General features: G+C 43.1%; 1 protein-coding gene across 1 annotated transcript in view; it reads right to left on the minus strand.

The window, feature by feature from the left end:
• The window catches only part of SMC3 (structural maintenance of chromosomes 3), a 41,530-nt gene extending 25,287 nt beyond the window's left edge, over positions 1-16,243 (minus strand). Inside the window, exons 1-9 of the mRNA XM_014594680.3 lie at positions 16,131-16,243; positions 12,372-12,447; positions 10,455-10,493; positions 9,726-9,793; positions 7,059-7,130; positions 6,776-6,855; positions 3,701-3,779; positions 2,061-2,178; positions 175-350 (exon numbers count right to left, since the gene is read on the minus strand). Of these exons, the coding sequence (XP_014450166.1) occupies positions 175-350; positions 2,061-2,178; positions 3,701-3,779; positions 6,776-6,855; positions 7,059-7,130; positions 9,726-9,793; positions 10,455-10,493; positions 12,372-12,447; positions 16,131-16,145 (723 nt within the window). The 5' untranslated portion in view covers positions 16,146-16,243. The remainder of the gene's footprint in view (positions 1-174; positions 351-2,060; positions 2,179-3,700; positions 3,780-6,775; positions 6,856-7,058; positions 7,131-9,725; positions 9,794-10,454; positions 10,494-12,371; positions 12,448-16,130) is intronic.
• Positions 16,244-27,912: the final 11,669 nt, after the last annotated feature.

A 27,912-nucleotide genomic window follows, 5' to 3' on the forward strand; every position in this document is an offset into this window, starting at 1 on the left:
TTTAATATCATTTTTATCCAGAACAATGTCAGCTTGGCAAATTAACTAACATAAAAGGAATGACAAATTTTTAAAGATTCTTTCTAGAAGGATAAGAAGTCTGCATAAAATAATGTAAGTTTAAGTGTTCATAATAAAAGAATTATAAAATGAGGGATAGACAGTATGCTCTACCTCATCCAGCTTAGCACGGGTTTCATTAAGCTCCTGGTTATAAATGGTGTATTCTAGTGCTCTCCTCATTTTATCCCACTTTTGATATTGAGCAAGCTCTTCTTTCTCCTCTTCTAGTGTATGTAATCGCTCTTCAATGTACTTCAGCAACTCATTGATTTTCTCTCGTTTACCCTCTTTAGAAATAATGAAATGCAAGACAAAGATAGCAGCTAAATTATGCAATGTATTCTGAAAATAATATTTATTCTCTTTTTACATCATTCCCTCTCTTTATGACTCATTAAATGGGTCTTTTGATTTAAATCAAATAACTACAGAAAAAGGCCTACTGCAATTGTGATCTTGGTCAATGGTTAATATTCACAGTCCCCCTTACCAAAATCTTCCATCTGCCAAGGATTAGGCTAATGCTGCTTCACAGCTGCAGATCAGTGGTTATGGACATGCATGCAACAAAATAAAAATCACATCTGGATTTTCTGGAAAGTGTCCCAGGAGACTTCCAGTTTTAAGCCCACTATACTGCAATTGCTAGGTCTATTACAGTTCATCATACGCTCCACATCTAATAGGCACAGGATTAAAGTCAAAATAATTAAAACAAACTTTAAATCTGCACAATGCAAAAATATATAATAAAAAAACAGCTGAAAGTCCAGGCTGCATAAACCCGAGTTCTTCTACCCTTCATTTTTCCTACAAAAACAAGTTGAACACATTCCCCATTTTTGTTCCTCTAAAGCAGAAGTGTCAACTGAAATGAGCTGGCAGGGTGTATTCCTTTTCCAGCAGCATAGGGGTTGGTCATAACCACTTCACAGGTATCAGATCTTGCTAAACTATATTGGCAGCTAAGGTCAGAACCTCCTTTTTACAGATGTACTGTGGAAGGGGGCAGCCTGGTCCTTAAAGAGTTTAACACCTGGGCCTCAGCTGCTGTGCTGTTTTCCAAGAAGCATAGCTTGCCAGAGGTACTTCTTGCTCTCCCCAACTGTTTGGGCTGCAGCTTTGACTCCATGCAACATTGCAGGATGTACACACTATAACCCATTTAAAGCCACCAAAGGAAAAAAAAAAGAAAAGAAAACCAGATAGTTGCTGCTAGGATTTGATAATGCAGTCAGGCAGTTAAATGTTAGGGTCCTATCCATAAACAAACGGTGACTTCTGCTATAAAAATATACCGCTTTGAAATTTAAAAATGTCAAACTCTGCAGTTATGGATTCATAGAGACCACAGGATTTGAAATGAAATGAGCAAGGTAGCTCATATGTATTTTAGTCCTGCTGTTTCAGCTAAATCTGCAGAATCAGGAAGACACCATTTTATACACAGTTGGCATTTTCAACATCATCTTCATAAATCAAAAGACTAGAAATGTTAAACAGAGAGATCAGATTCTGTGGCAAGAGCAAATTTATGGAACCAAATTCATGATCAAAGCACCGAAAAATATACAATGATCTAGCCTTAACTTTGAATGTTTTGGTTTTTAAAATGTATTAGCAACATAGCATTAAAAACAGTTGGGTTATTCTTGCAAAGGTTACTAATTATTTCCACCCCCCAGGTCTAAAGGCAGCACTGTCACACATCAGTTGCTGACAAAATTGAACCTCTTAACATAGCACTAGGTGGCAGGTACGTTCCACACAATCTGTAAAGCCCTTGGGATCTTTACAATGAAAGGAAAAAATATTTAAAAATTTAAATTACTGACCTTATTAAATATTTAATAAATATTTACAATTAAATATTCATTTTTACAACCAAGCTGAAAACCCTTATGATTAATCAAACTAGTAGGGCAAAAAGCACCATAATTCTTACATAAAATCAGGGGAAGGGAGGAGGGGGGTAAAGATAAGGGTAATCTTTTTACCTGTTTCTTTCATTAATGAAATACTCTCTTCTTTACGTTCATCATATACTCTAGTACCAGCTACTTCTCTTAACAGCTTCAACCTCTGAGAGTCTGGTGCTGTTGCCATCTGATTGATCTAAAAGATCAAGGAAACAAAGTTATAAGATTACTGTTCTGAATATCTTCTTTACACATTAATTATCAGCACCATATACAATATCCAGTAGGGTGCATTTTTTATAACTGTTCAAATACAGTAGAACTTCTGTAATTCTCATTTAACTAGCCAATAAACCAGTAATTCTTTCTAGTCAGGCATAAGATGCCTGAATCAAGATTACATATTTATCTAAAATGCACCTACCCTCAATTACCAGTACAGAATTGCTTGATGATACAAACTTTTTAGGACTGACATATTTTGAGGAAGATCAGTATGTATAATTTACTCAATTCTCCTCCTTTTGATGCATCAATTACTTGTTTTTAAAGAGCGGTAGTTAGCCATGTTAGTTGGAAGTCAGGCAGAAGGCAGAGAAGGGGATTTTTCAAGTGAAAGGAAGTTTTCTGATAGCAATTCTGATAATGTAGCTCATTTTTATTAATTTTCAAACGCTAGGAGACCTCGAGGCCCCACCTGAGTCCGTATTTCCTGGACTTTGAAAAAATAAAATAGATCTGCTTAAGCTGATGTTCAGAGAAATTTAGGCTTCAGTATTAATATTCTGCTGCTAAACCGCTTAATTAACCTACTAATTTAGCTAACGCCATAAGACCACATAATTCAATACCCTACATCCCCAGATGGCCTTGAATTTTAAGAACCTCTGCTTATTCAATGGGAGTTCCTCTCACTGCAGCAGCCTCTACTGCTTAATAAAACTTGTTAATAGAACTGATTAATAGAACTTGTCTGATGACTTAACTAATTACCAAGGTACACACACACTCTTAACTACAGAGTTTGGGTTCCTGCATCCTTTTATGTTATTTGAAAGAATAGAGTTGCTTTCTAACTATTGTTTTCCCTTCACTTTAGCAAATTCAGTAACATCATAAACATGTATCATGCGGTGTTAAAACTGGGGCCCAGTTTTAGCAGTGCATGATACATGTTTATGATGTTATGGGGCTATCAATATCTCTCCACTTCTTCATTTATTTACAATTGATGAGATCTTTTTCAAAGGTTATGAAGGTGTGGGGAAAAAAAAAGAGTCAGGGACATAAACATCTGACAGATTCAGACAAAGTATTTTCTTCAGTTCTTATTGAATGCAAGAATCTTGGAAGCCAGGATGAAGTGCATATACTAATATTTGCTCTGTAAATAAGCATAGCTGGTACAATACAGCAATAGCCAGCATGGGAAAGACATGATACGGGCACTTCTGATCAGAACAATGGAGGAATAGAAAATTAGTCAATACTTCACTTCCATGCAAGGCAGCTGTACCTCTAGGGATGACTCACAAAGTGAGTCTACAGAAAAATGTGTTATTTCTATGTCATTTAAAAGGTAGAGGTATTTTTGTTTGTTTTTTTAAAAGCCTTATTTTTATATTTGGAACAAAGTTAAAGTTTAGTCCTCCAAGAAATTTCATCTTCCCCAAAATAAGTTCAGGCAACTGAATTTCACCAGTGATAATCACTCTTACCTTTCCTTGCTTGACAATATAGTAGGGATTGCTGCGAGAAAAACCAGCACTCTCAAGAAGATTCATCACATCGTTTTTCCTGCAAATAATATTTTACCAGTTAGTCAGCACAGGTTTCTTATTAATAAAACATGACAAAAGTGACAGCTAAATGAATTAAGGAAAGCAATGCTATGACTAACATGCTACAAAGCTGTATGTAATGTATGATTCACTGTCTCTCTCAAAGTCTGTGACAATCCCTGGTCATGTGTTAGAACTTGGGAAAATAACTACAGTAAAACAACAACAGAAGATATTAGTGTAGGGAAAAAGGATGACAGCAAGCTAATTCAAGTATCATAGAATGATACATAATTTAGGTTAACATTCTGCCCATTTTTTCTTCATTTTCAGTTACTAAAACCAAGTTCCTGAGAAATGTATCATACAAATAATGCAGTATCAGGTCAAGTGATGACAAGAAAAACAACATGAGAAGAAAGTGTTGTCGAAGTATGACTATTTGGAAGAGTTGCAAAGTAAATAACTGGTTAGTTGCACAGAAAAGAATAAAGCCGCCATAAAAATAGTGTAAGCTGTTTGATTAACACAGGCGTTTTAAAATAGACTAGTTTAGTAAACCAAAAATCTTACAATACCAGAACTTCATACTTTTCTCCCAACTCTGGCAAAGAGTTTTACTGAACAATTTGAATACAAAAACTTAATAATTTTAAAAATAATGCTAGAAAAGACCTCAGGAGGTTATAGTACAACTCAATGCTCAGGCTCCCCCCTGACTAAACTATCCCAAGCAAATGTTGATCTAGCCTACATGTGAAAGATTAAAAATAACTTCATTCTGGCTTGAGACAACAGAGGCACAACAGCCTCATACCCAGAAAATAGAACTTGAAATAGAAGTTAAACAAGACACTAGCTTTTCCTTTCTAAAAGCAGTTCATAAAAGGAACTTTTACAGATAATGTGCTATGGTAGTTTGAGGCACTAACACAGTGACTGAAAAAAAATGGGTGCCTTGCATCTAAAAATAAAGGACCACTGGCACTAGCTTTTCAAATCTGAAGACTAAGGTGCAAATTTTGGTAAGGTCATGAAAGTTGCGTTTTCATCGTCTTTTTTGGTAAGCTAATTAGCCACATAACTCTTTGCCCCATTAACTGGGCAAGACTGGAAGCAGCCAGTTAAAAGCAGCAAAGGTCTATTATAACAACAAATTCAAATCAAGAACAATTGTAGAAAAAAAAAAAGAATACATAGTAGTTGCCTGTATCATGCCTGGCTCAAGCTAGTAACAGCCATCCCTCACTTTCACAAGCACTAAAATCTATCCGTATTTAACTTAAATATGTCAACTTTTTATTTTTAATAAACAGGTGATCAGTTTCATCCCTGCACTCTGATCTCTTTAACTCCAGCAGAGAAACTTGATTTCAGATGAAAGAAAAAAACCTGATGCTATTTACTATATTATTTAATCTTCCATAAGTAAATCTCACGAAGAAAACATTAACACAATCACTCCCACAAACCATCTCTATTGGATCTAAGATAGCAAAGTACCCTTTTTTGTCTTGACACGTAAGTTAGAACCTGTTTTGAGAAAAAAAAAAAGTGTATGCTTGTGAAAATTCTCTCAAAACTCATTTTCTTCATAGAAAGACTGTCTTCAAAACTCTTATATGCAATCTGTACCAGGGTTTTTTTCAACACCACCACTCATGCCATCCACCTGTATCCCATCTGTTGCTGGAAAAGGCATTAACTGTATAACAGGTTGGGGCTGGAAGACTAGGAATTACATTGTGCTGACTTACACCCTAAACAATTTCACTGACTTCAGACCACGTACCAGCACAGAATCTGGAGTGAAAGCAAGACCCTTGCCATTAAGGGAATGAAATGAAGACTAAATTACTACATACAGGTTTAGTGTGTGCATACCATCTAAAATTCCTCAAATCCTGCCTGCGTGACTGCTGGGGCAAATCCAGGCGATGAACATCTCTGTCCTGGACCCAAGGGCTGCTCTGGACTTGATCTCCACAGATACCTGATCATCCAAACCAGGCAAAGGGCAGCCTCAGGTCTGGGACAAATGCCATACATTCAATTTAAGGTGCAATACAAACCAGTCACAAAGATGTTCCACATTAAACATAGAACATTTCTGTGGTTGGTTTTCAACTGTATTACGCCATAAATTGGCCGAACATGTGGCATGTTGCAACTTATTCTACATTTCACACAATTATTGTGCGATAACTATAATGTCTGCCAGGGCTTTGAGTGGTAACAATTATGTTTTTTAGTAAGTATATGTAGAATTAACAGTTTAATTTTCCAAGCAGGAGATGGCTCCTACATGTTTAAATGTCTAAACCAATACCAATTTAATTTCTGAAAAGATAATTAAATGGTTCTAAGTTTTAGAAATAAACAATTTTTCATTTAAGATATTAACGGTGAGTCAACAGATAATCAAGTTCAACTCAGCCACTGTTCAAATATTACAGAAACTATAAAATAAATCTTTATTTGATACCAGGCTCTATTGGCATTAAATTAAATTGTAAGGGATACTAAAAAGGCACATTATAACCTGCCTGCAATATGATAACCCCAGGTAACCTCTACTTTTTACCAGCTACATTCCATCACCAGATCAACATTCCCCCTTTTCACCTCCACACCTGTCTCACCTATTATCTCCCATGGCCTCTGATCCTCACTGCACACATCTGTATTTTCACAGATCTCCATTTTGCACATTGGCTTCTGCTGCACCCAGGACACCAACAGACTCTCCCAACACCTGAAGAAGGGTGTTTGTGCCCGAAAGCTTGCAAAGAACAAATTTTCTAACTATTTAGTTGATCTAATAAAATATATCACATTTACTCAAAGAACCTTCTCTGCTCATGTCCGTAGACCAGCACAGCTACAACCAATACCCACTGAAGAGGAACTTGATCCAGTTAGAGGTATACACTGAAAACATGCTCTGCACGACTCCACCAAACTTTACAATACTGGGTAGTCAGCTCATTTTGGGGAAGGAAAAGTACCTACGTCACCATTTTCTTGTCTAAAAAATATTGGTCCTTTTTGGCTCCAATGACTCTGCGAAGTGACACTTCTTCTTTATCGATCTTAAAAGAAAAAAAAAGACACAAAAAAGATTAACTTAACCACCTGTGAGAGTTATCTACAATGTCAAGCTCATTTTCAGTATATGGCATTTAGATAACACGAAAGGGGAATCATTAATGAAAATTAAACCAACAAGAGAACAAGAAATCAACAAGGATCTAAAGTGAAAAGATTTTTTGTACAAGTATACTTGTTCACTTACTGGTAATCTGTTGTCAGAGTTGTCAAAAATGATTTCCACAAAAGCCGAAATAACGCGTGGTCCTGTGCCTTCCTAAAAACAGAAAATATTTTTCTTTAAAATAGTGCTTGGAAAGTCTTAGGGATTTTTTTGGCATTTTTCTGCCAAGGATTCAAGAGTATATTCACATGTCTCATTGGACAATCTTCAAAGTACATTTCTAAAAAGTGTACATAGAAGCGAGATATCAAAAAGTCAATTTATGCTGTATCTTCTGCCTGCAATGCAGAATTTGTATAAGATGTAAAATAATCACCCTGTGCCAAAGGAGTATCATCCAATATAAATCTAGCCTCCACAGACTGCGCTCCCCAGAAAACACTACTAAAATGTCTGACAGTGCAGCAAAAGGACGTTGCTCAATATTTTGAAATAAAATATGCACTGCAGCAAAAGCTTTGTTATCTGGCACCCATGGGGAATGGGGGGTGCCAGATAACAAAATATGCCGGTTAACTGAGCGACCTGAACAGGTGTCTTTGCCTGTTCGGGCTCTCGCTTCTCCCGCCGCGTCCCGGGTGTCGCTGCCCGTCCCGTGGCATCGCCGACCCTCCTGCAGGCGCCACAGGACAGGGAGACAGGCCCCGTGTAGCCTGCTATGCCCCAGCCTGTGGGGGCTTGGCAGAGCAGGCTGCTTTGCCCCAGGCCGTGGGGGCTTAGAGAAACCGGAAGTGCCACAGTGGGCACTTCTGGTTTCACTTTATCTTACAAGCCAGCATGCCAGTTAATAGAACATGCCAGCTTGTCAGGTGCCTGCTAAGGAAGGTTTTACTTTATATTGTTATTTTGTAGTACTGTATCTTTCTAGTTTCACTTCATTAAGCAGTAAGTAAATGTCTGTTAATTAGAGGCGCACCAATATATTGGTCCATATCATATCGGCACCAATAAAAGAAAAATTGACATTATCAGCAATCGGCTTTTTTTGCCCGATGTGACTGATAAAGTCACCAATAAATGCCACATGCATGTGTGCAGCTGCAGCATGCACGCATACAGGAATGCAGAACGGCAGCTTGGAGAGCAGCGTCCACCCATTACGTCTGTGGGGGGTGGGGTGGGGGAAGTGGGAGGGGGCAGACTGAGGGCCCCATGGTGAGGGAGGGAGTGGGGCTGGGGCAGGTGAGGCGTGGGACAGAGCCATGGGCATGGGCAGCTCATGGGGGGGGGGGGGGGGGGGGGGGGGGAGCTGTTTCGTGCTGCTGCGCACCCCCAGGGGAGGTACATGGCCCCCCCAGATGTGACCCCGGTATGCGCCCCCAGATCATGTGACCCCCAGATCTGTGCTCAGGGTAAGGGCAACCTGCCCGCTGCAGGCTCAGGGCCAAGGGCTGTGCTGGCCTCTTCCCGGCAGGGGGGCTGGGCCAGGGTTCTGCTCAGGGTGGGTGGGCAGCATGGCAGCGCTGGAAGTGAGGACTACAGCAAATTTTGGGGTGGCCACAGCCCCCCTCCCAGCACCGCCACCCGCCCCAATTGTAGCCCCTACCCAATCCCCCCGGTTGGGAAGAGCCCAGCACAGCCTCTGGCTCCAACACCACAGCAGGCAGTCAGCCTTAGCCCACGCACAAATCCAGGGGGCACATGCCCCCCATGCTTCCCCTTGGGGTGCTCAGTGGTGGGAGCTGCCCCCCTTCCCCATGTCCCTGGATGAGCCACCCATGGCTCCATTCCACACCTTGCCCCAGCTGGGTAACACCTGCCCCTGCCCCACACCCTCTCTCACTGTGAGGGGCCTTGATTTGCACCCCCCACCCCCAGACCTACAAGCCAGACTCCGCTGGGCTGCATATCAGCAATCAGATCAATATCATTCAATACGGCTGGTTAATAACTGGCCATTGGTATTGGCCAAAAAAGAATCTTTATGGGTGCACCCATACTGTTAATTGTAAAAACTCTTTCAACATTAGTTCAACATGAAGATGCATATAAATCATTTTATGTTACTTGTTAGGGAAATCAGGTAGTTACCTTGCCATATAAGAGTCAATATAATGAATTTAAATTGATACTAAAACAACTTTCGTCCAATGGAAAGTTAATAGAAGCTGCTAAACAGAATTCTTGTTGAAAGATTAGTTAGAATCAAAGATAAGCAGTGCTAGACAGGACCCAAGGAGGGCATTCAGTCCAACATCCAAGGCAGGGTCATCCCCACCTAAATGATTCTGGACAATTGTGTGTCTAAAACAGCAGTGCTCAACCCTCAACCCATTGGCCAGATTCAGCCCTGGGGAGCCATGTCATCCATCCAGTTGGACTCCTCATAAGTCTGGAAATTTGATGGCAGGAGAATAGTGGCAATTATCACGCCACCAACTTTCCAAGCCCCATACAGATGGATCACTACCATGGGCTGGAACTGGGTCCCAGACAGACTGCTATGGACTGACCTGGCACTACTTATCTAGCCCACGGAGCAAAGAAGGTCACTGGTCTAAACTATTCTTTAAAACATTGCAGCCAACCCTTCTGCATGCCTCCTAGGCATAATGCCCGAAACATCAAAAACACTAACTTGCCACAGGTAAAGCAGGCAGACTCACATTTCAATACATTGAACACTTTGTAACAGCATTCCTTACTATCATGTTTTTGCCTTTGTTTTTTTTAAGTATTTTCACTTACATGCAATAAAGCCAGTCTCTGTTCTGGGCGAAGGTGACTAAACTCATCACTGAGGACGAACTGAATTGCTACAATAAAAAGGTACAAAAAAGTATGTTTTCTTTTATGAACAGTACACAGCTAGCAGGTACACTTAAAAAAAAAAAAGTATATTACTGTAACACAGAAACATTACATCTTTCTCAATTAATGAACGTTAAAAGTCTAGAAGTTAAAAAGTAAACGAATGTTTTTTTAAAAAAAGCTTATTGCAATATAGAAATTTGAGAAAGCAGAAGTGACAGTATGGAAGGTGCCCTACATTGTCAGACCCACAAGTTACAGTCAAAACTAGCATAAGGGAAGGCTAGGGAAGAAACAAAGCCTTCAAAGGTCCATAGAAAAGCAACCTGATGCCACATGAAATATTCTGGAGTTTGTTTTTATGTGACACAGTGAATTGCAAAGGTGAAAAAAGGGTATCAAACAGTTACAAAGTCCTACATCTGCTTTTCAGTTTTCCACCACTTATTTATTTTTAAAGCTTTCTTGGCCCTTTTTCAAGTATAAGAGATCTACATAGACAAGGGAATTTATTCTCTTAGTGTAATTAAATGCATAAAGTAAAAACTATAAAAAACACCTATAGTTCTTTAATCATCTAACAGGTGTGTCATAACATTAGGCAAAAAAATTTTAGAAAAAGCAACTGTTTTTATTTATTAAAAAAGAAGAAAAAAAGCTACTCACCATAGAAAAAGTTACTTTTTCCAGATCCATTTCTTCCCACTAAATATGAAAGTTAAGTTACAGATTTTTAAAAGCTGAAGTAAAACAAATTTAGCAGCAATAACATTTTAAAATTCTGTTTACAAAATTAAAGACTCCAAATTTAAACAAGTCATTACCAGAGCAAGAGAGAATGGGCCTCCTGCCTAATATCCCGCCCTGCCCCTCTCCCCTCATACACGCCTGGGATTTACAAAACCTATATCAGAATATTTTATCTTCTCTCACTGTGTGTCAAATTAGTGTGCTTCAGCATCTATTTATAATAGGCTTAAAAGCATGTGAACATAAAGTTAAGATCAAATGTTCCTGTTTAACATGATCACAAATGAACATAAACTCATACATTTAGGGTTCAACTAGATAAAGACAATCCAATCCCAGAGCCATAACCATGCTTTGGAAATTTTACTTTGGAGACAGGTAAGTCAAACTGATTTTTATTATAAATAACCCAGCAGAAAAGCAGCAACATATATGGCAGCAGAACTGCTAAAATATTTCAATCTGAATTAGGATTTCAAATACACTACTTTAATTGTATAAAATTAGTTCCTTGAAAACAGAATGAGATCATTGCCGGCTACCCAATGATTCTTTCAAGGAAGCCAATGTGCTTAGCAATCAAAGCCAACCACATTTAAAAGATACATTTGCCTATCAAGCCACAATCTTATACAGTTAACTGTAAATAATTAATACAATTGTGGTTTGACTGAAAAAGGCCGGTTAAAAAAACCCAAAAATCTGTTTCCAATGCAAGTTAATACTACTGCTTTTATAAAATCCTATAGGAGAATCAAGTAGTCAAGGAAAAGACAAAGGTTAAATGCCCTAAAAAAAACCCCTAAAATAGAAAATACAATTTTTTTTTAAAGTCTGATTTGGTATTACTATATTCAGAACACTGCTGCAAGTACAAATATCAATATATTGTCAGGGCCTGATTCAAGTTGACCCTGTATAAGTAAACCCTTGCAATGGAGACAGTTCTTTTGGAGGAAATAAACAAGATCACTTGGTAATTGGAAGAACATGCTATTTGCATCTCTTTGGAATATGTGCATTAATTGACAGTTTAATGATACAGTTAACAATCATGCAAATTTTGTTGGATGTTGCAGTTTGACATTTTAATACAAAGTATCAAATACTGTTATAACAAAATGCTACTTTTTATATATTTCTTTAAAGTCAGTTTTAAGTAACAAAATATATAGCAGTACTAAGATACGTTAGGAGTCGCAGTGAATTTCATTAAGTATCACTTGACATCCAATATATATATTGATATACTGAGGACAGCTTACAGTAAGCAAAATAGAACTTAAGAAGGCAACTAGCATAAAACTACAAGCATTAAAATAAAACTGAGATCCATGAAACAACATCTTAGCCTAGCTTTGGTTGTTAAATTCCTCCCCAGTTAGAAATGCTCTTCCAGTACTTCTGAAAGATGTCCAGGCTCTAGCTCTTTCATATATTCTACCGCCATGGTTCTGCAACAAGCTCTATGTACGCAGAGCCCCACACATTCGTAGGGCTTCCCTGACCGCAACGGGTCTTGGGACAGGTGAGGAGGTATGCTAAAACAGAGGATCGCTGCAAGACTAGAACCTTAGAAGATGCTGTCATTTTGGCAACTATCTTAGTACTGAATGATTTCTGAAAGCAATTATTTTCCTATATGGTACAAGAAGAAGGTGTCCTGTAATACACCACAAAACACAACTTCAGAGAAGTTTCAAATTTTAAGTGTACTCAAGTGTCTGACATTTGAAAGGCTATCAAAAAAATCAAAGACCTCTAATCTGAATCTTAATAAAATAATGACACAATGTTATTTCATACTGTTGTACGTATACTAGAAGAACTCACCTATGACGTTATGCTTCGAACTGAAAGGATCCACAATTGTCTGATCTCTGTAACTTCGAAACCCCTGGATGATCACCTGATGGATAAAAACATTTAAAACATTAAAAAAGAGCATCTAAGCTGTTTCAGGTAATTTTCATATTTACCAGTTTTTAGATTGTAATGTAACTGAATGTGTCTTATTCACAATATATTTGGTCTCTTTTCTTTCAGATTTGCTGCTCTGATCAAGTCCACTAAAAAAAAGAAAGCCTACTCTCACCATGAGCTACTGGTTTGGCTACATATGCCAGTACTTTTTTTCCCTTTACTCCAAATCTTACATTTGGTTCCTAAAATAACACCCGTAGACATAATGAATACTTCTAGGTTCATGTATTATTTGTATTCCATTAATGTCAGAAGGCCCCATTATGCTAGGCATCTTACAAACCTGACAGAAGATGCTCCCTGCCTCAGAAAGATCAGTCTAAATAGCCAAGCCTCAAACAAATGGGGAAGGAAGAGGAGGACACCACAAATCATTCCCTAAAAGTTTGGTGCTTGTTAAGGGGGTAAAAGAATGAATTAACAAACTGAGTTATATCATGGAAAACTGGTTTACATCCTGTCATTTTGGATCCTTCACCCCGTTATAATTCCATTGTTATTGTACAAAGGGAAGCAGCATACGGCAATCAGCAAAACGCATACAGGATTTAAGAGGTTGTTGTTAGTTAAATGCATCAACACTTTACTCAGAAATCAAATAATTTTACCCCTGTTAGATACTACATACATCTGCCTGCAATCATTTGTAAAATAAATCAGATCAGTACTGGCAACTGCAGCTGTCTTAGCCACCAATTTTCTTTCCCCTCCCCCCCACCCCCTAGACAGCTGATCACCAGGCTGCAATCTTTAAGAAACAGCATGCATGCCCTTCATTCATGGTAAACAAAATGTGTGCCACTTCCTCCTCTCTCATGGCACAGACAGAAGTGACAATTTTCACTTGATTTGGCCCCCGGAAAGTGATCTACAGCCACGACCAAACATAAGTGCATGGCTGCAGAGAGCTTTAAAAGGGCCTGATTCCACAACAACCTGAGACCTCATCGCATGAGGGTTCAGATGAAGACACTCCAAAATGGATCACCTTCATTTACCTCTGTCTGCATGTGTCATGAGCAGGGGGAGGGGGAGGGGGAGCAGGGAGGGAAGAAAATGATGGGAGTTTGGTCTGGGGTTTTTTCAGCCAGCGCTGGAGGGTGGGGCAGTTGGATTGGAGCCCCCACCTCACAGCTGAGGGCATCTGGCTTGGCCCAACGAGGTGCCGTGGCAGCTGGAGCTGGCAGTGCTCGGTATGAGGGGTTGCCGGTCCCTCACGTGGTGCACAGCCCCAGGGTGTTCCTTAGGGGTCCTGGCAGAACAGCAGCTCCAGCCTGGGAAGCCACTGTTGCAGCCATAACGGAGAGCCCTGCTGTGCCACTGCCCCTCAGGAATGCCCTGGGGCCATGCTCACTGCACTAGGGCCCAGCAGTGATCCCTCAGACCCAACACAGCCTGCTGCAGCTGCCAGGGCAACTACTCAAGCTGAGCCAGCTACACCCTCAGCCCTGCCTTAGGGCTAGGGCTGGTCCAGGTCCCAGGTGGCTTCAGCACCAATGGTGGGAGGGGGAAGGACGCAATGCGGGCAGCAGGACCAGACACCCCCTCTCCCCCACTTCTCCTGGGGCAAACTGGGAAGCACCCAGCAATGCGGAGGAACCTTCCAGGTCCAGGCTGTGGCAGGAGGCACAGGGAGCCTGTCACCCTTCCCAGGCCCCACTGCTGCAGGGGGGTTAAGCAGACCCACTTGCTGCCCAGTCTTGCTGCTGCGGCTACCATGGGAAAGTCCTACCTGACCTCCGTAGGGGGCTCTGCACCTGTTCTCCCATGGCAGTGGGATGTAGCCCTGGCCCCAGCCCCTGGGGACGAGGAGAAGCCTTACAATCCCTTAGTGACTGAGCCACACCCACTGGCCCACACCCGCAGCTCCGCACTACTGACCTGGGGCCGCACAGCGCTGGGCACACGATGAAAATAAGGGGTGGGGACTGTTCCTGCCAGAGCTCACTAAATAGGTACACGTACTATTGGCTAACCACTTAACCAATATAACTAGAGGACCTTAAATACATATTTTTAAACAGTACTGACATCCCTAATACACAGCTAAGATTCCCTGCCTTGCTAAAACACCATAACCAATGCCACCAAGCTAACAAACTCGCAGAGATGCAACAGAACAGAGCTCTTACACGAGATCCCCCAGAGTAAGTGGGAAATTGCCCAGAACAACCTACTTCTGCGATCTCTCAGACAGATAAGATAGACGGACAAAATGTACACTTTTCTAATGATCACAGATGTTGGTGCTATGCTGATTTCATTATTTCCAAGATAATTGGCAGGACTAAAATATTAAGCATGGGCATAAAATCGTCACTCTTTGCCACCAAAATAATCACTGCAACATATGTACCCTATTTATCCATGTCTACAAATAAAACACCTGGATTACAAGGAAAAAAAGAATTCCAGATTCTGTTGATTTGTTTAGTAAATGATCTTCCCTCAAAAACGAAAATTTCAGAAACGGGAAGGGAAATCTCTCCGCACGAACCAACTATTTACTTGAACAGCTTCCCTAAAAGAACGGGTTTTGCCAAGCACTTCCGAACGGCCAGCGACCTTACAATGCCAGGACCTCTTTCTTTGCCTTCAGACAAGAGGAGCCTACATCGAATTCTTCACTGGACAGCCCTACACGCTCAGTCACACACGTGAGTTCACCGTCAGTCTAGCACACCTGGATGAAATGCAATAATCCACACGTGACAGCGATTTCATTTTTTGAAGCCATTTGAAAACTGCGAATAGTCAGAAACATTTACTTCAATCACATTAATTAAGCTGGCTGTTTGCCATCTCGAATTTTTTTCTGATCCTGGCTCTCTGGGCATTTGACACATGCAAGTACCCGGCGCTGTGGCACTTGCAGGTGTATAAAGACCACATCGGTCAGTCTGAGAATAAGGCTTTGTCACCAGTGTCCTCTAAAACGGTCGTTTCATCGCCAAAATCCTCCGCAGTCCGATCGTTGCTACCTCCAACCAGCGTTGCCCGCCTTTCCCTTCAAGCTTCAGGAAAGAGTTTGCTTCTAGTCATATCTCTGACCTGATTTCCTTTCGGCCGCAATTTGACTGCCGGTCTGCAGTCGCTTCTGGTCCGGCGGCCAACCCGGCCCGGCCCGGGGCGGGGGTTGGGGACCCCCGCTCTAGCCCCGACGTGTACAACTACAACTCAAATTATATTTTTGTAATAAAACAGTGCCATTATTTGTTTCATTAATAGAATAAGGGTCATACAATGCAACGAGTCGGTAGCAAATTTAAAAATCACACACACACACACAGAGGGGAACGGACATCTGTGTGTATTAGTGTGTGTACAACTTCCCATCTATGGACAGAGATGGAGAGATGTGTACATAGTATGTAGGGGTAGGGGTGTGCGTGTGTGCAGACACAGGTGTGGACGCGCGCACGAGGCCGAGCGGCACATGCACACGCGCGTCCGGCGGCGGGGCCCGCGGACCGACGTACTCCACACACGAGCCGCGCACAACCGCGGGGAGCGCATTGTGACCAGTGGGGGAGGCCCGGCCCCGCCGTGAGGGGGTCCGGGCAGCACGCCCGACGCCCCGATGCCGGCGGGGCAGGGCCCGGGCCTCACCTGCTTGATGTACATGTCGCCCGCAGGGGTGGGAGGCCGCCGCCCCGCCTCACGGCCGCGCTCCGGGCCTGCCCCGCCGGCCCCTCACACCGACAAAATGGCGGCGGCGCCGCCTCCCGCTCCCGCTCGGCGCGCACCACTCGGTGGGGGCGGTGGGGGGGACGCCAGTAGAAGGCTCTCGAGTAGCGCCCACAATGCCGCGCGCGGACGGGCTCCCCACCCCCCCCACGCTGGGAGAAGTGGTTCCGCCCACGGGAGGGCGGGTTAGGCGCCAAAGGCGAGAGCGGCCAGAGCGAGGCCGCAGGAAGGAGAGGGGCGGGGCCTGGGGGGGGGTGAGGGATGCCCTGTTGCCATGGCAACAGACCTAGGAGCATCCCCAAGCTCCTGCTCCCTCTTCGCAGGGCCCGAGGGCCTGGGGTGCGCACCCTCGCAACCCTGGGGCTGTCAACCCTCCCTGGCATCTCCGGCGATTAGAGACCGCCCTCCTGGAGAGAAACGAGAAAATAAATATTAAATTATTGAATCCGGATGCATGCGTGCGCACGGCGGGCTTTTTTTCAACGCAAGACTCGCGTGCCTTTGCCTGCCTGACGTCGAGGCTAGGCCCCAAATGACAGATGCGCGCGTCCACGTTTTGCATCGGCGTTTGGGAAACCTCCCGGGATCGATCCAGGTCGAGCGGGCCCCGATGGAGGGCGCCGGGCGCCCGTGGAGACAACCGGCGCGCAGGGGAAGGAGAGAGGATGGACCGTGAACGATGAGCAGTGACTTCTTGGCCGAAATCGGAGAGCCCTCCGGAGCCCCACGCCCAATTTGGATGCATGAAAGCTAAATCCTTCGAGAGCAACTAGGTGCAATATTACCTGGGCCTCAGGGGCTCACCTTCGCGCGCTAAATCGTTCAGATTTCCCCGGGAGAAAAGCCTGCCTGCGTGCTAGGCGGTGTTTTCTAACCCCGACATCCCCTATTGAGGCAGCAACGATTGACGTGATACTCTCACAAATTCGAACAGCGATACCTAAAAAAAAAAAGAAGAAGAGAAAGAGAGAACTTAGAAATAATATTTGCAGGCAGCTGTCTTTCTAAGGCTGTGTGCTCACGTTTATCTGTGGGGCAATAAAGTGCCTCCGTATTTTGTAGGGGTTTAGGTTGTAGCCGTGTTGGTCTAAGGATATAGGCAGACAAGGTTCCTTGGGTGAATTTGATATCTTTTATTAGACCAACCTAAATGGTTGGAGAATAGTTATTAAGCATGCTTTCGGGTTCAAAAACCCTTCGTCAGGCTAAGGAAGCTGCAGCAGTTGGTGTGTACTCTACAAAAGCAGAGCGCTGGTGGGGATGCGCACGTGCAAACCCCCCCTGGCTGCAACATGAAAAAGTCACCTCGAAGGCATGCTTTCCAGCCAGGGGTCTGTAGCGGCTATTTTTTACTTCCCATTCTGGCCCCAGGGAAGCTGGTCCGCGAGCCCAGCAAACTCATCTGATCGACTGTTGCTGCCCCAAGACAGCTGATCCCCGCCAGGGATCGGCTGTTGCCACTGCCAGGAAGATCTGCTTCTGGGCGTGTTCAAGAGCACTAAGTCCTGACAATGCTGGGTGCATCTACACAAGACGCTTAATGCCCATTGGACTAATTCTACTGCACGTTAGCACAGCTGGCAAAAATCGTGCTAATGGGCTAATAATGTGCAGTAGCTTTAGTCCAATGCGCATTCAGCGTCACGCAGAAAACATTCATTTCCGTTAATGCGCAGTAGCTTTAGTCCAATGGGCATTAAGCGTCATATAAAAAGCATTCATCTGCACTAATGCACAGTAGTGCTGATTATGATGCTTTAAGTTAGTACCTGTAATAACTTACTGACGACAGGTACTAACTTAATGCGCATTAATGAACTTGTAGATGTGCCCACAGAGTAGCTAGTTCCCTAAGCCCCGCCATGATCCACAGATGAGGCATTTCTCTGTCTAATTTTCCTGCAGGGTTCGATACAACAGGCACTTTCTGAATACACCTATGAGCTGGAGCAAGTAAGGCTGCTGCTGCTCCACCTTGGAAGATTTGGGTCAAGTTCTTCCTCTGTTTGAAGGGCTTTAAACCTGCATTTCCCGGCTAACTATAAATTATTCTAGAATGGTTGCCCTCAGTCTCTCACTTTGAAGCTGTTCTACTTTTCAAGACATAGTTGATCATTTTCAGGCCAGAGAGACAAAACATGACTGTACCTCAGAGGTTCGTTAGTACAGTGATTCTCAACCATGGCTATGGCAACCTCAGGTGCCTTGGGATCCTTTCAAGGGTGCCATGGTATGCCACATAATATTAGCACTGATACGTGTGCAAACACAATTCACAAGATAAACACAGAGATTTCAAATAGAAATCCATAGCTGTGGTCTTGCTGAGCAGTTTCCAAAAAATAAAATAAAATAAGATAAAATGCTCAATTACTTTTTTTGTAGTAAGAACTAAGAGCAGGCATTTTTCAAGGGATGTTTAGATTTTACCCAGGGGTGTCTCCAGTCTAAAAAAGATGAAGAACCACTGAGTTAGAACATGCACTTAAAACGGGGGAGACCTGGGTTTCAGTCTTCAGTGAAGGTTTTAGTATTGTATATTCAGCATTCATTGGGGCAGAAACGTGCGTCTCTTTCCTCCTCCTAACCATTAAGCTATACGATCATTCTCTCCCCAGTTTTCTTCTCCATGAATATTTAATTGTTTTGTGAAAAAACAACAGCTTCAACAGAAGAAAGATAGGCAAGAAAATGCCTTGTTTGAGAGACAGCCTGGAGATTAGGTACGACATGAGCTAAGTGATCCAGTTAGCTCAGTGGTGAGGAGTTGCCAGTGGTTCCTAAATGATGGGTGGAGGTAGCTATATACTATAGCTCATGGCATGAGCTATATATTAGTATAGTACTACTAGTATAGTAGTAGTAGTAGTACTATACTAGTAGTACTATACTATACTAGTATAGTATAGGCATCTACACCTTTAAGCACCCAGGCCAGGTCCTCATATAATTCAGGGCAGAGTGAGTGAGTGTGCATACAGGCATGGGGATAAAATAAAGCTAAACCTTTGCATTCCCTTGATCCTGGGCTGGTTGCAAGATGGATCAGGTTCTTTGACATGAATTAATACAACCTAACCTGAGTCGGCTGCTAATAACTTCAGGAGTCCATGCAGCAGGTAGGCATCACTCAGGTGTAGTTAAACCTTTATCATGATGACCTCCTTAATCCCTTACTTAATCACCTTGGAGAAAGCTGGCAAAGGAACTGCTCTAGCAGTGCTACTCACCCATCTTCTCATGCAGCAATGGAGAATATGATCCACTAACTCCTGGACGTTTTGAATGACAGTTCAAAGACATGCTTAGAAAATAAAATCCTCCTGTTTGGGGTTAAGGCACAGAGCTGAAAGCAGTCACCTTTGATGTTTGAGATGACCGGACCGACTGATTAGCTTTTACCGGAGTTCTGAAAATGGATCTCTGTACGGGACTAGTAGACTTGGCTTTGCTGCAGTTTTTGCTATTGCTCCGTCTTTGTTCAAGACAATAACAGGAATGATGTGCACATTCTGCGAGAAATAATAGGCCAGCAAAGATTAGCCTGAGTCTGTATCTACTCCTTTATCTCCAAAGGAGCACATGATTAATTCCAGAAGCTGCTGTCAAATGCACAAAATAAACAAATTGAAGAGAGAGAAAAAATTTTGTCTTTTAATCTCTTTTCATTATAGAAATTGTGGGTGTTAATTGTGATAACAGTAAAGGCAAAGTTATGAAGAGGAAATGAGATTTTTCAGCTGGACAGTGTTCCAACAAACGTAAATCCTACCAAAATTAGTTTATATGTATAATAGAAGCCCTGTAGCTATCCCCTTTATAGTTAATAAAAAAAATCATTCAGAACATAATTGCCTGGTTCCTGTCTCTCTCAGAATAATAGATCAGTGAATTACTTCCTCTGTTTAATGTCGGCATCCCCAGTGCCCCAGCCACCTTACCTGCCCTTTGATAAAATGTTTGTTAGTGAATATTATCCATTGGAGTGGTGTTATAATACATTTTGCTTCTACCTTTAGACAAATTGTTTATTGCTGCCTCTACATAAAATACAACACATTGCACAATAAACAGTACATGTTGAATGAATCATTCTGCTGAACAATTACAGGAGGAGAAAATAACATATCCAGCACTTCTGAATGACACAGTTGAATTTAAAAGAACTTGGAAGAAAAAAAAAATACTTTCCTAAAATTGCAGTTCTGAAGCGCTTCTCATTTTAGGACCTTAACGTGTTTTGAAGACATTATCCAGTTCAATGAGCAACATTTTGAGGTAGATAGGTACAAGTACTTAGTTTTGTTTCTACAGAAAGGTGATATGAATTAGAGAGTTTAGGGGATTTGTCCAAATTCAGGGCCAGTATCTTGCTTCCCAACCCACAACTGATCCAATAGATCGCACTCAACTATGACTAGTTGGAAAAAAAGAGGAGTGAAGGGGAGGGGAATCCCTGGTTTCCCCCCAAAAAACCCAAATTGACCAAAATTGCAGGATTGTTGATCATGAAAGCAGTTTGTTTTTTTAAAATGTCAATCAGTATTTTTTTTTGATTTTCGCATTTCAGTAACATTTTGACATTTAAAAAACATTGATCAGCTTGAAACACAAAGTGACATGGAACTTATTGCTGACTATCTCCACAAGTGGTGCTTAAAGTCGGGCATCAATAAATCAGTATCTTCACTCTTCCACCTGGGCAACCGGTTGAGCCAAGAGCACGGTGAGTATCAGAGTAGGCAAGGAGCCTACCCCAACCTACCTAGCAGTCGCATTAGACCATTCCCTCACCTATAGACATCACATTCAGAAGGTCAGCAGTAAAGTCTCTGCATGGGTAGCTGCCTTAAGATGTTTAGCCAGCAGGACATGGGGTGCCAACTTCAAAGTGCTCAAAACCCCTCCACTTGCAATGGTTTTTGCCCCAGCAGAATATTGTGCTCCTGGATGGTCCAGAAGTTGTCACACACAAAAGCTGGACACGGTATTTAACAGTGCACCGAGACTCATAATAGGCTGCACAGCTTACATACAGATGTATTCCCTGTACTCTTGGGCATTAGACCAAGTGGTATAAGAAAACAAACCCTAACATCTTTACCAGCAATAGAGGCAAGAGATGACAAAAACAGCTTGCTCCATCAACTGTTAACTGAAGACCCAAAAAGATGGAGGCTTAAAAGTCGTAAACCATTTTTACATGAAGCCCACGAGCTCCGGAAAGAGATTGCAGATGCTGAACCAAACCTATGGGCAGCCACGGAGTGGGCCGACGGCTGGGAAAGGTCAAGCCTATCCCTACAGCATTTTATACCAACCCCAAACAAGTCCCACATTGGGCATGACCTTGACAGAGAAGCATGGGTCAAGCTGAACAGACGGAGATCTAGACACAGACCCTTTGAAACAACACTTACCAAAATGAACGACTTGGACAGCCCCCAGCGTGAATGCAGTGTCCAACAAACAGCACAGCACTTAATTGAAAGCTGCAATCTTTACAAATGCCCAGACGGGGTACATGACATCTGGACACTGAGTGTTAATACGAGACAGTGGTGCACAGGTTTGGAAGTTGATGCTATAGGAAAGAAGCAGCTCTAAACACCATCTAGACTCAATGGTGACTTAAAATAGCAGAGGGAAATACTCAAAAGCAAAGTATCCCATAAGGTGTGGGCAGTACAGGTCATGCTGTTTGGTACATGGAGTCCTTTCCAGCATAGAGCACCTAGAAATATTCCAGTGGAATTTTTTACTTCTCTGATTCTCCAACCTTTCCCTCTTCAAGTCTAATCTTCCCTTTTCCTCTCAGGAGTCTGGATAGAAAAACTGCCTTTACCCTTTTCTATCATCCTGGTAGGTTAATTTAAAATAGTGTTCCACATCTGCCTTTCAGGGTACATTAGTTTGCATGGCCGTAACTGTGATTGATTACCAGAAGACTTCCTCCTCTGTTACTAGAGTTGAGTAGAGTGGAGGACTCAGCACCGATGTTCAAAAAAGCATGTGTCCAGCCACAAATAGCAAGAGACTGGCTGAAAAATCATGAGGTTGAAGAACAATACATTTACTGTTCTTTTTTATTGGTCTTCTGTTTTGGGAGCTTTTATAGGCGCACACAGGTCATATTTTAAAGCCTCTTCGTGCAACTGGGAGAGACAGAAACAGTCTCACTTAATCATACGATCACAAGGCTGGAACTTGAAGTTAAAATGTGGATATTACAAGAATTGGCAACACTGAGTGAGTACCTATGAAAACCAGGCCAAAAGCATCTGGGAGTGCCCTTCCCCTAAAGGGAACGTTGCTGTTTTTCTTCATTCTCCACCATAAATTCACACCTGTATAGTGAAGCACCTCAATTCCTTTGTTCTCTTTTGGGGATTTTTTTCACTTTCCAGACTCCAGCCCCTGCAGAAAGATGGGTGAAATCCAGGCCTGCGTACAGACATGAAAAAAAACCCTGAAATGGCACTTTACTTTCAGCTTGGCACACCCTTGTGCCAAGCACAGCACATACCCAGAAGAGACAGGGCATTAGTTTGACTTAGCTCGCCCAACATCTCTATAGATCGGGCACTTCAGTGCGGCTTGTTGGCACTGTTATCTAATAGCTGATTGAATTAGCTTGAGATCAAAGCGCCAACAAACCCCACTGAAGCGCCCGATTTATACAGACACTGGGGACCTGGGTCAAACTAACGTGCTTTCTCTTCTGATAGAGTGCTGGGTTTTTGTCTTTTTTCATGTCTGCCAGCAGCCTAAATTTTTAAAGCTTTTCCACCGGAAGAGATAGCCATTAAAGCCCAACGCTGTCCCCGGTCGAACGCAGAGCAGACAGCACATTGTGGAAGATGGCAATGGTTGCGTTTCATAACGCTGATGAGAATTAATGAGCCTTATGTAGATAAATGTCTCCAAATCATCATAGGCATATATCAAAGCTGCTTTACATCATGTCAGGCGAACATGATGATGTAGATATAACCCGCACCCCACCTATAACACCTCGCCCCTGGATGGCTCGCTGGAATCAAGACCCCCTGGATCTCGAAGCAGGAGTTTCTACTGCTGAAGCAGTAGAAATACCTTTGTTAGCCAGAGCTATAGCAGGTAAACTAGTATTTATATGCGAGCCAGCCTTCAGTAGAGTGGGACAGTCCAGCCCCCTGGGTGAGTGCACATTACTGTGACATTTTACACTGTACCTAATTCATTTCCCCGTGGGGACTGTTAATGGACAGTTTGGCTCCAAGTCTTGGAATGAATTCCACGTGGCTGGAGTCTGTACAGCAGCATGCAGACACAAGGGGCTGCCCTCAATTTGGTCACTGGAAGATTAAAATACTATTTGTGCAAATAAAGGTCACAGCAATGTTTCACCCAGCAACACAGGCTTTAAAAATAATTATCATATTTGTATTGAAAAAAAAAAAGAGTGACTAGTGATACTCAGGAAAGAGCAGTGGGTCATTCTGCTGCGCTGTGCATGCGGCCTTTACCACGTGCCTCTCGTTAACATTAACTGGAGGTTTGCAACGAGGTGTTTTCTGTCGACCATGTGGGAACGTACACCCAGCTGACGAGCAATGTGTCACTTCTTTACGCCGTCACGCTGCTGCTGTTGTAGGAGTGTAGCAAAATGGCAGGTAGTAATACAGCACACTTTAATGAGTACCTGCAAACATATAATCAGCACTTACTACATGTGGAGACCACATCAGTGCATCTCTTTCCGTAGATGCTGCAGTGCATACATGTGTTTTCATGGCCCTGTTTCACAAGGGATGGTTTGCTATAACTACACTAGAACTAAACGTTAGCATTAGAAAGGGGATAACACGTAGGAACAGCAATTTAATTTATTCATCATATACACCAGTCATTCCTTTGACTAAGCTTACTATGAAGGGATATAAATAGGATTTTCAATTTCCTATGTTTATTTTCTTTCCAAATCTGGTTTCTTTTTCAATTTTTTCGACAGACGTATTTAAATGAGAGCTATATCTTATTAGTAAGATATATATAATACACCTATATAGAGAGGTATAAATATCAGAGAGAGAGAGATTTTATAAAATAATAGTTTGGGTGCATTACAAATGAACATAGCATTAATTATTCATTAACTTAATTCCCACCATTAGGTTTGTTTCAGATCTTTCATAAAAGTTGCTTGCTTTGGGCAGTCAGCTCTCGCAATTATTTTTCTAAACTACCTGAGATTTGAAATGTGATTGAAGGATGGCTTTAGAAGTCGTAAGTCAATAGTGTCGCCGAACAACATCAAGTATTAGTGTTAGACGGTTCGCACTAGTTACAGCAGATCACAATGTGCATTCACTCATCTTTGCTTTCATGTCCTTAAGTAGAAACTTATTGCTTTGGAAATTCTTCCCGCCGTTTTGACACTAGATGGAGAAAGAACTGCGATTCTCAGTACGCAACCCACCCACTCCGGCCAAGCAAGTTCTGCCTTTCGACACCGTTCAGAGAAGACTCAGCAAAGCACTTGCACAATTCTACGGAGGAGCTGCCAGTCTCATTAAAATGATTAAAATAGCAATGCTTGGTTTCCATAATTCACAGAGCTCTCCCTTCGGAAGAGCGTCAAGAATCCGAGCTCATTCCTCGCTAAAGCTTAATTGACGCCACGGACCCCAGGAGGTGATGATACATTGCTGTAGTGCGGCACTGCTTGCCATCTGTCAAGCCTGGCTGGGGAAAAAAAGTTTTACAAAAGTCAAAACTTTCTTCCAGAAGCTTTTCTTTCTCCAATGGAAGGCAAAACGTTGGAGCATACGTTCCTGAGCCAAGCTTACAAGCCTCTCAAATTTGCAGCGTAGCAGTAGTCTCTTCCCATTGCAGTTATTTCTTAGTATCTCGGGTAGAGCACGTGTTCTGCTAACCTTTCACAGCATACTGTATACAGGGGTCTCCAAGAAACCCCGAGTCGGCATCTTTATTTTCCTGTGGCATCCTTACTGAATAAAAACCTCTGAAAGGAGTCTCCACACACCAGCAATGAATTCAGAGCTTCCAGGAGGCGAAAATCCATTCCTTATCATCACGACTGGTAGAGACAGATATTTCATTCTCTTCCCTGCTGAGCGCACATACAAGCTCCTGTGTGTACCGAGCGTGGCCAAGGTCCATCTGTTAGCATCCAGAGCCTCTCTGCAGCATGGACCTAAAGCAAGTCACAACAGCTAGCTCAGTGTCTAGATCTTCCTCCTCCTGGCATTGGAGACAATTGATTTAGCGGTTATGCCTCTCCAGGTCTATCCGCACCTATACCAAACCACCGGGTTCCTGGATCCCCACTTGGACACCAGTTCCAGCCCACGTGGCTGCCCTCACTTATTCTGCCCTTCTGTCCCAGGCAGCAGTCTGACCCTCCGCCCTGCTTGAGCCTGCATTGTTTGTCCTGGCAAAGCCCTGGCTGTATTTTGAAGCTCCTTGTGTGACTTGCTGACCTGCTGCAGACACAAGCCTAGCACCCTAGTCCTGGGGTTATCCTCTCTCCAGTTCCCAGGTGCTCTGGGCAGCCAGGCGTCTCCCTACCTACTCCAGCCTCTGCTCCAGCCACTACTTTTCTCTCTCCATTTGCAGCTTGTGCCATTCTCAGGCCTGGCCTGGGGACCCTGGCCAAAGTAAAGCCTGGACACCGCTTTGGCCTTATGCACTCCAGTTGTCTTCGAGATCTGCTAGCGAGATGAGCTGTTCCCTGCCTACCCCCCATGCTCTCATCCAGTGCTGGCCCCTGACTCCTTCTCTAATGGTCTAAATGCAGCATTTGAGTCAGCTCTGCTTTGGTTTCACTGCCTGGCTCTGCATAACTCTTCCTGAGCTGTTCATTATTACTCATGTTTCTGCCTACCTTTTCCCCAGGCCCCCTTCAACAAAGCCATTGTTCTCGTTGCTTTCCTATCGGATCCAATGCCCGCTGTCAGGGTGGCTGCTCCCCCTGGACATTTGTCACCGGGGTGGGAGGGCCTGCCTACCTTCCCCCACCTCCGCCTGGCAGAGGGAGCCACGACAAGCTGTGAGCATCCGGACCCTCCACTTCCTCCCCTCCCTCTCCACCGCTCACATCCATCCCTCACACCACTCCTGACTTCACGCTTATTTTCCTCCTTCCCCCTCTCTCCAGCCCTTTCTTTGCTGTTTCCGAGACACCCACACCAGCTCGAAAGACATCATGCTCATGCAGATCCTCTTCCTATCACGCTCTCTCCAGCTTCTTGCTCTCTCACACGCAGAGCTGACATTGCCCGTGCAGGGGTCGTCTCTGCCAGGGGCCCCTCCATCTCTCTCACTCCTCAACCTGCATCAGGTCATGTGGTTTGAGCTTCTCTCTTTTAGGTCCTGCTGTTCCCAGCCTGTCTTCCCTCCCACCACCTTCTCTTTTTCTTCTTCTGATCCGCACTGCACCTGACACTTCTATCTCACCCCAGGGTACAGTCCTTTACCATTGCCCAAACTGGGACTGTTTCTTTGCATGAGCGTGTACAGTGTCTAAGGTTTTGTAGATACAGTCTTCTCTTCCCATCCGCAGGGCTCCTTGGTCTCACGTCTCAATTACTACGCCATCTTTCTCTGACCTTGACAAACACCCTCTTGTCTTGCTCATCTCCATTTAGTAGGCTGTTGCAAAGATCATCCTCCTGCTCCATCACTTGGACCATGTCATAATCAATATAGATTACCGGTCATCACTCCCAAGACCCTTCACAGCCTACGGTCTGCACTACCTATGATCTCCCACTGACGACTCAGCCACAGAGCAAAACTTTTGTGGGCAACAGTAAAAGGATCGCCATGCACCTGATGTCAGCAGGAAAAACGGAGAAGTAGGTATTTTTCATATGTTTGGTACAATTTGTTTTTCCCAGCTGACTGATACTATCAAAAAAGGTCATTGCAGGGGGCCCTGTCTAATTCATATCGCTTAGTAATTGTATTGTGGTAGTAAATATAGACCCCCAAATTGTGCTAGAAAGTATAGACCCCGAAAGGGATCCGGCGATGTACACACACACACCAAGAAACAATCCCTGGCTAAGGATCTGTGTCCAAGTGCCCACGACAGATAAATGAAGGATTATCTTCCTTATTTTTCGGTTGAGGAACTCGGAAACAAGCATCTAGACCTGGGTCCTAGAGAAGGTCTATAGCCAAGTCAGGAACAGACCTCTGGTCTCCCAAATCCCTCTGCAGAGCCTTAATGCCAACTGGAAAATCTGCCAGATACATCTTGCTTTTGTCTTCTTTCACTTTGGAAATGAGTGATGGTGCCAACAAGAGATATTAGAAGCAGGCCCGTTTCACTTACTCCGTTTAATGTGCACATTGGACAAAACATCCTCAGTGACTTTGGTGGCAGTCTTGCCACTGACTGGTGCAGCTACACAGCAAGCCACGCACGTCGCATGGAGCCAACAGCTCTTTCTGACCTCTGGTGCATTGCAAGATGAATTCTGCCTGCCTTTACAGGGCTTCAACCTACAGATACTTGCTGATGCTGCGGAAACACCAAAAGGGGGTTACGGGTATTTTCTGCTAAGTACAAAAATGGGAAACCCTAAGAAAATTTACCTTCCTAGACGTTAAAAAAAGCTTAGTTTGATCATACATAGTATATGTTGTATTTGAGCTCCAGATATGCCACTTTAATGCAGGATATCATACATCA

This window comes from Alligator mississippiensis, chromosome 6 (genome assembly GCF_030867095.1).
Source record: "Alligator mississippiensis isolate rAllMis1 chromosome 6, rAllMis1, whole genome shotgun sequence".
Lineage (NCBI taxonomy): Eukaryota > Metazoa > Chordata > Crocodylia > Alligatoridae > Alligator > Alligator mississippiensis.